Source organism: Lepidochelys kempii, chromosome 6 (assembly GCF_965140285.1).
Source record: "Lepidochelys kempii isolate rLepKem1 chromosome 6, rLepKem1.hap1, whole genome shotgun sequence".
Lineage (NCBI taxonomy): Eukaryota > Metazoa > Chordata > Testudines > Cheloniidae > Lepidochelys > Lepidochelys kempii.
The window spans coordinates 87866903-87879005 of NC_136385.1; the positions used below are offsets into that span (position 1 = coordinate 87866903).

Below are 12103 nucleotides of genomic sequence, written 5' to 3' on the forward strand. Positions count from 1 at the left end.
TAACAACTTAAAGAAATGAGACCTCAGCTAGGTGTCAGTTTGGTTTACATAAACAATATTAATCTTACCTTCATTAACAGGGCCTGTCTAAGATTGAAAAGACCTCCGATCATTTTTGGAATCTCTCTTATATACTAGGCATCCGAGAAAATAGTTAGTGGTATTCTGCCATAAATATAGTAGTCACATTTTGCAATAATTATATTTTTAAAAACAGCTTATGGGAAGAAAATAATGTCACTATTCAAAAATTGATACAGTACTAGAGAAATAGACATCTGTTTCTATTTCAGTAGAATCTCTGATCATTTCAGCAATAGATAGAAAAGTATTTGCGTAGACCAAGTTGTAAAATAATTAATTCTATTGATCCTTGTTCAGGTGGAAAAAAGTATCAAAACCTTTAAACCCAGAGATAGAAATCCTGCTTGTAAAAACAAAAGCTTATTTCTGTGAGTGCATATAATATTTGAAATGTCTGGACTAATATGGATCCTCATATTTGGATGCTATAGCCTGTTTACCTGGATGTAAATTGTCTCAGCCTGATCTCGTCCATCTCTGAATAGACATCAGTCTACTGAGATTGAATCCCATGTGCTTCTAAGCTTCCTGGGTCTGGATAGTGACTGATCACTGCTCCGAGCTCTGTATCTCTGAAGCATACTCCCTCATGTCTGCCACCATTCTTGAGCAGTGGGACCCTCAGTCTTGCTGCCTACACTCCAAACCCAGTGCCTTAGCCCTCCTGACCCTCCAGTTGTTAGACAAGTCTTTGTTTCCTCCCCCCACACCTAGCTATAGGTGCTCCAATTTCCTTGTTATACCCTTCAGGGATAACATGGCAGTAAAGCACAGGCTTAGCAAAGAAATCTGACACGCTTCACCTAAGTCACAGGAGTTACAAACCCATTGAAAACAAATTCCCAAATCCAGTCCCCTTCAGTGTCCTTGCCACCCCTGAGAGCCTTGCCTTTGGTTAATCCAGGCCTGTCCTAAAGCACTCAAAATGCACGCAGTGCGCTTGCACAAGGCCCCCATCTCAGTCGTGGCCCCAGTCACTGGATGGGTAGTGTTATGATGTGGTGCACAGGGTCGCAAAGCCACTCATCACTCAAATTTGGCCTGCTCCATGGAGTGCGGGGTGGGTGATGATAGTGAGCAGAGCTGCTGGAATTGGGCAGAGCCTCCCTAGCCCGGGATGGGAGCGGAGCGCTGAGCTGGGAGGACACTGGTGAGTGTCTGGGGAGGTCCTGAGGAGGGGTTGGGGGTGAGTTGGTGACCGGTTGTTAGATGAGTGGGAGTGTTTGTGTGGGGGGGGGGGAGCGGCTGCAGGGTGAGTGGCAATGAGTGACAGATGTTGGGAGCTGTGACAGGAATGGGGGATGTTGGGGGATGTAGGTGGAGCTGTCATGAGTAGGATGTATGTCACGGATGCTGGGATGTTTGTGGGGGCTCTCAGGATAAGTGGGGGCTGGTGGAGGGTACTAGGGGGATGGCTACTCATGCATTCCCAGAATATCAGCGTTTCCAGTACTTCCGAGAATGATGTGGGTCTGTTCCAGCTGGCATGACCACACGCCGCACAAGGGGAAGGGGACATTTCTAAGAGCGTGCTGTTCTGCCCCCACCAGCAGGAGCTTAAATGCACTGTAGGTTATTAACATTAACCGACATAAGTCCTTAATCTCTTTCATTCACCGATATAGAAATTACAATAGAAAGTTGTGAAACAGACTTACTGTGTTCACATACATTTAACCCCCATTTAGAATTATAAGTATTTTGTATAATTAAAAGTGATGGTAAAGATAACTTTTTTCCTTTTCTAAGAGATTTTATCTACATCTTGGCAATTTATCCTTAATAAGGACTTGAGCAAACATCTTGGTGATTTCTTCTTGAATTTCCAAAGCCTCCAACTTTTCTTGTATTTCCTTCATATTTTTTTCTGGTTCATCTGTTTTTTCTTTACATTTTGGATATCTTTGACAACAGGGAATCTGATATAGTCTCATAAATCAAATCAGGCAATCCAAGCCTTTATATTACAGAAGAGATGAACTCCACTGAAATTTTAGGTACAGCTGTAGAAACTGATCGTTTGATACCAGATAATTTCTCAGCCAACTGAACTGCCTCAAGTGCTATTGTAGATAAAGGAGAACATGACTAGTGAGTGTTTCCTCTTTGTTAATGACTTGTAGAAGGACTGAGATTTCAGATACTGTTTTAAATGTCTTTAAAAGTCTAATTGCTATATCTAAGCAGTTTATAATTATTGTGTCAGATATGTACTATTCTGTAAATAAAATCCATGGTATGACCTTTAAATAAATTAACTTAAAAAACTTTAAAGCCAGCAACCTTGAGGGATGGGAAAGCAGCTGAAGTATTTGTTGGATTATGTAGAGAATCCAGGGTTGTGTATGTATCTGCTTCTGTTTGTCGATGAAGGAAGGAGCTAGTATAATATCTATAACTAAAGATAAGCCATTAATATATTTGGAACCAAATGGTGATAGAGTTTTTATATCCCCTTTGAAAAGTGCTAATTAAATTGCGTTTTAAACTATTGTATGGTTATGTCACTGCAGATTTAGGACTGTTTTAGTTCAACACGTTTAAATCTAGGTTGCATTATTCTGGACACAAAATATTTCTATTGTAGCAGTCATTTTTTCATTTGCACACAAAGTACAGAGGACAATTGTTACTACAATTCTATAAGAGAATCTAGCTGTTACTAGTACTTTAGTTAACGAAGATTAAGGGTGGATTTGATTTAACTCACTAGTCAGGAAGACTCAATTTAATCATGGTTTTCTACATAAAAGTGAATTCTTGTACATATTCTTCACAACTCAGAGATGTAGGTTTCATTTTTAGAAGGTACATACTATACATTTTTAAATTGTTGGTTTTTTTAAACTTTTCAGATTAGTTTTACAGCTATATCAGAAAATGAATGATTTTTGGTTATTTCATTTACCAAAGATAATTGAAGCAGATAGTTCACCTCCCAGTGACTTCATAAATATTTCCAATTCAACAGGTTAATCATTAATATTTGGAAGATTTTCTTGCCATGCTGTATTAGGAGGAGAACATCACCAGACAGACATTTAAATTGTTTTATTTAACTAAAACAACAATGTTATGTATTCTGGATTTTTTTCTTCAACAGCAAACATATAATATTTTAACAAAACAAGCATATGGTCCTCGCTTCTCACATTTATCTCCAGACTTCTTCTCCTTGTCCAGATCTGTTCCACCCCCAACAATCTTCTATTCATTGAACTTTTTGAAACTTTGCACTTTTAGAGAGAGGTAAGGGATTGACTCTGTGTACACAAATTTGCAGAGGGACAATAGAGTTGAGGTCTGTTATTTCTCACCTCTTTTATTTATTTAAAACATTTTTGCTGTTTAACAAGTATGTTACCTCTGGAGACACAAATCCACAGTTTGAGTACAGCAAAACTAAGCATCTCTGATAGTGCTCAGTCTAGAAGATACCCAGTCCCATTGGGTAGATAGAAAAATTAACCTAAATAATCTATACAGAAGCCTGTGGACCCTAATAAGATTGGGTCCTTAATCCATGAAGTATTGGAACTCATTAAAAAACTTTTCTTAAACATTACATGAATATATTGTCTCCTACTATAGAATTAGAATTTGTAATCTCTATTCCATGTTGAGATATCTTTGAGCTATAATATATCTTTATCTTTAGATAAAATGCTTTTTGAGGAAAAAAATCTATCAAAAAAATCTGATTTTTTTTTAAATCATTGATTTTTATCCACCCTGCAAAGATTAGACCTTGCTGAAAAATGGGGACATTTTAATAAAACTTACTTACAAATTTGGAAAACTTGACCAGGTCTAAATAGACAGTTGAATCTGCACACCGCTACAGAGTACATTCTGAATATGAAGTTCACAGTGAATTTGGTTGGAGATAGGATACCGGACTATAATGACCATGTATTTGATCCAATCTGGTATTTCCTGTGTTCCTGGATGTGACTTTATATGACTGAAGGAGTGGGCAAGTCTTGACCAATGCACACGATCCACGTCCTTGACCCACAGCCTAAGCTCCTCCAATTTGGTAAGAACTACCATTCATTCAGGTTTATTCTTCATTATCCTGACCTAATCAATAGACTCTTTCCAGTGCTCCTTGTGTTCCATTTTTGCTTTAGATCTACTTCATATCTTGAGAAGAGCATGAGTGATGGGTGTACCATCTTCTCTATTTTCCATTGTGAGTCTTTCATCAGACAGTCATGAGGGGAGATAATGTCCAACTAGAGAACATTCAGGTGGAGATCTAGCTGCTTCCTTTACATCTCCTTCTTATTATGGTCCCACTCAAATCCTCAGCACATGCACCCATATTTGATATCTGTATATCTTGCATCCACATGAAATATCTGGAATAAGTGTAAGCTTTAAGGGGCTGGGACATCACACTGAAAAAGCAGGTGGATGAGGGACTCGGAATCAGGTTCAAAATGTGGCTTATGTTTCAAGGCTGTATCTAAATGCATAAGAAGCTACTTTTATCATGTTGCACCTGAGCTTCTAAACTAGTCGATGTCAAGTGCATTTAGTTGATAAACATGCATGAATGCATAAGTTATAATTTCTTGCTTTTGTTTCAGAGTGAGAAGCTCTTGTTGTATGATACTGTACAAAATGAACTAGAAGAGAAGATCAGAAGGTTAGAAGAAGACAGGCATAGCATTGACATTACCTCAGGTAAATAGGATTTGAAAGATTTTTAATGACTTGCTGTCACAATTCAGGGCAGCTGCATCTGTACTGTCCCTCCATGGGCCATTAAGAGCACCCACTCTAGGCTCCTCAGCCATCACCTCTCTTGGGCAAAGACCCACATCTCTCTCTCCCTCCTGACTGGGTTTTTTCCCTTCTGCAGAGTTCCCTGTCTACACTATGATTTCCCCATCAATCCAGACTACCTAAGCAGGTCTCTTTCTCTGCTTTGCTTTCTCTACAAAGACTACGAGCAACTGTAATTGCCAGTAGTCACAATTTACCACACAGTCATTTATAAGCAATCACATTTATTCTTAAAGTGAGGGCATTACAGAGAAAACATTACAGAAAAGAAAAGAACTTGCACGTATACCAATAAGCTTACCAGAAATCTCCCCCATCTCCAACCAGGGCTATGGTAGGAGTCAATCCTTCATACTTCACAAAGGCATTTTTTCTGCGGTCACAAGTTCATAGCAGCCTTACCTTAGAACTAGCACACCCATGAATAGGTTAGTCTTTTCTTTTATATCAATTGGGCCTTTGATCTTCGGGTTCCGGGAACAGGTAATCAGTAGACAATGGTCCCCTCTTCAGGATGTAATTTCAACAGGCTGGATTTTTGCATAACTGCAAGTGGGAAATTGTATTCATCTGTAGAGATTCCACAGGCAAACACTTGATACTGTTTGTCCCAAAAGTCCATTCTTGTCTGGTACATTGCTCAACATAGTCCTTTTGAAGTTCATAATGTGCCTGGGTTCACATCCCATCTCACTCACCCTTCCCCTCCCCCCGCGTGAAAAGTTACATGTAATCCTGACCTATAATAATACATACCTTTGCATTTAATACAATGGACTCCAAAGATAGTTAAATTTGATTCAATAAGGCTGTTCAAGGATATTGCAGAAAATTGTCATGTCTGTCATCTGGTAGCTAACTGAAAAGGAGTACTTGTGGCACCTCAGAGACTAACCAATTTATTTGAGCATAAGCTTTCGTGAGCTACAGCTCACTTCATCGGATGCATACTGTGGAAAGTGTAGAAGATCTTTTTATATACACACAAAGCATGAAAAAATACCTCCTCCCACCCCACTCTCCTGCTGGTAATAGCTTATCTAAAGTGACCACTCTCCTTACAATGTGTATGATAATCAAGTTGGGCCATTTCCAGCACAAATCCAGGTTTTCTCACCCCCCCCCCCCACACACAAACCCACTCTCCTGTGGGCCTATCATACACATTGTAAGGAGAGTGGTCACTTTAGATAAGGTATTACAAACAGGAGAGTGGGTTTGTGTGTGTGCGGGGTGGGGAGAAAACCTGGATTTGTGCTGGAAATGGCCCAACTTGATTATCATACACATTGTAAAGGAGAGTGATCACTTTAGATAAGCTATTACCAGCAGGAGAGTGGGGTGGAGGGAGGTATTTTTTCATGCTTTGTGTGTATAAAAAGATTTGCTACACTTTCCACAGTATGCATCCGATGAAGTGAGCTGTAGCTCACAAAAGCTTATGCTCAAATAAATTGGTTAGTCTCTAAGGTGCCACAAGTACTCCTTTTCTTTTTGCGAATACAGACTAACACGACTGTTACTCTGAAACCTGGTAGCTAACTGTTGGGTCAATTATATGCAAGTACTGCATCTATAGAGCCTTTCATCACATTGTGGAATGCTGTTAATTGTATTTTAGACTTTATTCTAAGCCTCAATGAACTTAAAGTAGATACAATCTGCTGTCAGAGCTAATGTCACCATGCCTTGTCTGCTATGGTGAAAATCTGTTAATTTTATCTGTCTGCCAAAATTAAAGGCCTACAAAATATAGGCACATTAAAATGTGACAATTGCCATTCTTCTCACAAAGAGCATATATCAAGAAAATTTGATTTATATCATTGTCAATTTTTTTTTTTACTGTAAAAGAGTTAAACATCAAATTAATGAATGTAATTGTAACATTCTTATTATACTTTTTCAGAGTTATGGAATGATGAACTACAGTCCAGGAAAAAAAGGAAGGATCCATTTAGTCCAGATAAAAAGAAACCTGTTGTCATATCAGATATCCTTTTTCTATCGTTCTTGTCTGTGCAACATTTTGTTTTTTATAGCCTTCTTACCACATGTTCTCCTGTTATATTGTCTGCTAAAGCAATAATATATTTTTTTACTATGTTTAGGAAGTCTTAACAGGCTTGCAAATCCTTGCCATGTAAATATCAGTAACAAACCATTTACAACAGCAAACTTTTGTTTAGAGGGACATTATCCAGTTATATAGTTGTCATATCCCTGTATTTAACAAATTCCTACCATATCAGAGTGAGCATGATTACAAATTCCATGGCATGTCACTTCCAGTGATTTTTATTAAATACAGTGAAGTCTCTGAATACACATTTAACAGACCAAGCATGTATATCAAATGTTAATATTTCAAAAGAATTGGACAGGTGTGCTGGGTTTTTTTGCAGGTGACTGTATCTTGTCTGAGTATTGAATAAATGGTAATCAAATATGCAAGTATTTGTCCTTTGTCTATTTTTTGGGTACATAATTGGTGTATTAGTTTTTCCATAACAATCTCTGATCTCCTAGTAGCTGCTAGGCTGCTGATAGCTCAACTCTAGAGGCATGCTTAATAAATACTTTTTTACTGCTGTTCTTGGCAGACAGATTTTGTTCTAATTGTGGTGGTGGAAATCTAGTTGAAAGGTCACCTTCTGAGATCTTGAAAATCCAGATTAAGATCACTGTTTTTAAAATACTAGTTTCACTATTGAATAATTGCAAAAGTGACTGGTTTTTAATTCCATCTAATTTTCCACTTCCAGAATAGAAGAGATTGAATTCTTGCACGTCACCCGGGTTTCTGCTGTGACTTTGTTTCAATACACTGATCCATGGCATCAGTTCCAAGCAGCAAAAACAGAGGAAGGAAGTTGTTACATAGTAGCAATCATAACAGTGAGAGTAACACAGACCAAAAAGAGGAAAAGCATTTTCTAAACATGCTTACAGAACAATTTGGGAGTGAAGGGAGAGGATTCAAGGAAAGGTTTAAGGGAAAGTAAGCAAAAAGTAAGCGAGAAGGCACAGAGAATACTCTAAATTAGATAAAATTTGGAAACTAATTCTACTGGCCATTGACAGTAATCTTGTAAAATAAGAGGGATTTAATCCCAAATTCTAGTCTTTTAAAAACTCTGCCTAAACTTTTTCTGGCAAGATAGCAAAGCATTTTTTTATATGTCTAGTAAGTAGTGTCATTAGTTTGCAATCTTTAATTTAAAAAACATACAGTTCCATGCACGTTCTATGCAAGATGATGGGACAATGGATACATCATCTCCAAGAAATGGAGAACCATTTTTCTGATAATGTTAAGCCACTAAAGTCCAAGGTTGATATGCTTCAGAAGTTTAAGAAATTGATAAATTTGAATGAAAATGGTAGCTTCCTAGGATGCAAGAATAAGTAAGGAGTTAAAAGCATAAGGATGACATGATACAAGGCTCAGGAGATGGAGGATGAAATGAATGATTCTGGAGGACGGCTTTGCAGTTGTAGGTAAAAGGAAGATGAAATGAATGTAGGTGGAGTTGTAGTTGGTGTTTTGAAGGTGAAGATTAGAAACTTGAATTTGTGAATAGTAGAGAAGCAATTTGAAGACTGACATGATCAATAGTAGTATTTTTGGGGGGCTGAAAGGTAGTCCTGTCAGAAGCAGGAAAACTAGAGAAAGAGGTTGCAGTAATTAAGGTAAAATGACCAACATCTGGACTTTGCTTTAGAAGTAGAAGGTTGGGATTTTTGTGGAGATGTCAGAGGTGGAACCTTCAGAGGCAAAGATTTGTATTTGTTTTGTACAGTGCCAAACACACTTCTAGTTCCAGTGAAATAAAATGACAGAATTTGGCAGTAGGGGGAGAGAGAAGGCTTAATATGACATTGCGGTTGAGTTTGGATGATAGTAGAATGTTCAACTGTGGAGTAAAAATGGGGTAAAACTTGGACAAAAGATGCCCCTCTTCAGGTAACTTTTTGAAAGGGAGTTACACTATGCAGAAAGTAACTTACTTGTTGACCTTTTCTTGTACTATGTTCTGTAGCTTGTGCAATTTAACTCCATATCTTGAGTGTTCTTTACCTTGTTTACTGACTGCGTCTAATTCTTAAGGCTTAAGAGCCCTCTGTTTTATCAGTTTTTGATTGCATATTTTAAATTCCAGAGGTCAGGATTGCTAATGTTTGCAGGCTTTAGGTTAATAAGGAGTAAGGACAAGATTCAAAAGCAGTGAATTCATAATTTTGTCACAGTTTACAGCTGATGTCCAATGCAAGCTTCCAGAAGTAAACACAAAACCCAGGAGATGATTGGTAGACCCTCTTAGCCTGGAGGAACGGGAGAAGGTCTAATGTCTTTGTACTACCCTTCAGATGCACCCTCACTTCCCCCTTGCAGGGGAGGATGAGAGAATTCAAAGGTGGGCTGAATCCTAGGAGTTAGGTCTAAGGGAATCAACCCTAAATATTTTTTTTAGCATGGAGGCCATTTAACCATCAGACTCAAAACGCATGATATTTGAGGTATTTAGGTCCCTCTATTAAAATTAAAAGCAAAGTGAAGTTAAAGTTGTGGCTTTCTTTTTTAAAGTCTCTTGCTGTCTGTTTCATTCTGCATGTCTCTAATTGGGACACACCACATCAAGACTACTGTTTTATTGGAATATTTCCCAGAAAGATGACCTGTCGTAATGACAGTGGATAGTTATAAATGTTACTCAGTTAGGATGGCGTTATCATAAATTCAGCTTAGTGGAGATGCTTTTAGCTAGTGCCAGAAATTTAAGTGGTGGTTATTCAGTTGTTTGGATGTAACGCTATCATCTGGTCTTCTAATACAGGAATTACTAAAAGAAATTAGGGGGTATAAATTTCCAAGTATTCATGTGCAGGATGGCTGTGTGCTGGAGGCGTCAAGCCGAGTAGATTCAAATTACAAGATACACTCTGGCAGTTCTTTCTTATTTTTATAGACAGAGAGAGATCCATGTTAATTTGCTGTCTGGTGCTTATTTCTTAAAGTTTAGTTAAATTTGTCTAACACAATATATAATGCATATTGGAATTTCTTAGTCTTTCAGTAAGTTACAGTCTTTGAACTTGACTTGACTTGAATCAGAACTACAAAATAAAGTTTTTTTTTTTAAAGTGTTAATTAGTAACGAATGTTTAATTTCAACAACTTAAACTTTTTCTTCCAGTTTCTCAAACTGCTTCAAAACTAATGTGTTTTTCAAAGTCAGGGTGATTTAACTTTAAACGTTCATAATTTATCCACTTTTTCAAACTTGCCTTGTGTTATAGAGCTTGCTGGGGTTGAAAAAACAAGACAGATCTGAAGACTTTTGTAAAGTAGTGTGTATAAAATTCTGTTTTGTATTTGTGTATATTGTAGTAATTAACAACTTATGGTACAGAGTTGATATTTTAAGGTAGAGCTTTCAAACCTTTTTAACTCAGTATTTCTAGTCTTTCAGATACTTGATTTCTCAATCTTAACATTTTTTCTATGTAATAGTATATGATTTAGAATCACTAAGAAACTGCACTGGAGATGTTAATTTAGATGCTTGCTTTCAGTATTGTAGAAAAATAAGCTGCCAGGATTGATTTATTCTGTTTGGAGTACAAGAAACAAGGATTGTTTTGGTGTCTGTCAAGTACAGAAGGGGTATATAATGTCTGTTGTAGTCTTGTATCCCTGTGGTGTGCTGCAGTAACAACCTTAATGTAATTGTAAATATGATAGCTTCTAGGAAACTTAAGTGACACTTGTACACTGTGTGTCTCTCTCGACCTAATTTTTGCAGTGCTCTTTCACTTCATTTGGAATTCTGTGTGTGGAACAGTTGCAGAATAGAGTCACTAAGTCACTTCAAATTATGAAGATTGTAGACCTTTTATGCTAATTTCAATGTTAAAAGTGATTCCCTTAACTTTTCAACGTCCCTATATAGTTTATATGTTACAGGACCTCGATATACTTGAAGATTGGACAACAATAAGGAAGGTATGATTGGAGGATGAATGTCAAAAGCATTGTTTTGTTGCCCTGTTCTCATACATTTTACAGATATGTAGGTAAGCTTCCATTAAAATAATCGAGAGCATAAATATTGCTAAATAGTATTTTTGCAATGAAGTCTGATAGTTATGGCATGGGAATAGAGTGATGTGCATTCTAAACTTAGTTGTGATACTGAGTAGTCTTACCTTGGCTATGTCTCTTAGGGTAGGTCTTCACAGCAAAGAACGGGGTGGGATCGGGAACAGAGAACCCTGCAGCAGGGAGTCTCATATCCTGGGTCAACTGACTTGGGCTCAGGAGCTCTCTGTAGGGGGCTAAAAATAGCAGTGTAGACATTCTTGCTTGGGCTGGTGCCTGGGTTCTGAGACCCACCCCTCCTTGCTGGGTTTCAGAGCCCAGGCGCCAGCCCAAGCGGGAACATCTAAACTGCCATGTTTAGCCCGACACTGTGAGCCCAAGTCAGCTGACCTGGGTTCTGAGACTCGCTGCTGCAGGGTGGGTATGCGTCATCGTTGCAGCGTAGGCATACCCTTAGCCTTTTCACCTCAGTTCCTAATCTGTAAAATGGGGAATGCCATAGTGAAGGCCTGGCTTACTCTACAACAAGCTGGACCTAAATTCTGTTTTACTCTGGTACACTATGCTGGAAAATCTGCAGCAGCTTCTTTAAAAATTTCAAAAACATTTTATAATTGTGAAAATGAATGAAAGTAAATTCAGTTTATTTTGCTCTGTCACAACATATTTCATCGTGCCATAGATGTTGGTAAGGTGGTGTGGCAGTTGGGACTCTAGGCAGGAGTCTAACCCAGTGGTTTTCAACCTGCAGCCTGTGGGCTGCTTGCGGCCCAATCAGCACAGAGCTGAAGCCCATGTGACATCCTCAGGGCATAGAGGTAGTATTGGATGCGGCCCACATAACGCATTGTGGGCCTCACATATGGCCCACAGTGGTAAATAGATTGAGAACCACTTGTCTAACCTGACTGTACTTCCCCAGTAGCTAGAAAACCTCCTTCCTGCCATAATGTCCTGGGACTTAATAAAACCTAGAACCAGCTAGTCACCAGGCCATATAAGCAGTATTTCCCATCTTGTAGAACCCCAAACTAGTTCAAGGGGAAGTGGGCTAGAGAAGAGAATCGGGACAGGGACACCTTCATGACATTGGAACCACCTCACTTCCTAACTGTAAAGTAT

The 12103-nt window shown here is 38.3% G+C and overlaps 1 protein-coding gene across 2 annotated transcripts in view; it reads left to right on the forward strand.

The window, feature by feature from the left end:
* Positions 1–12103, forward strand: part of BRMS1L (BRMS1 like transcriptional repressor) — a 42102-nt gene that overhangs the window by 23842 nt on the left and 6157 nt on the right. For both annotated transcript variants that reach the window (XM_073349054.2, XM_073349055.1), the window contains 3 exons: positions 4680–4776; positions 6788–6871; positions 10821–10885. In XM_073349054.2, the coding sequence (XP_073205155.1) occupies positions 4680–4776; positions 6788–6871; positions 10821–10885 (246 nt within the window). The remainder of the gene's footprint in view (positions 1–4679; positions 4777–6787; positions 6872–10820; positions 10886–12103) is intronic.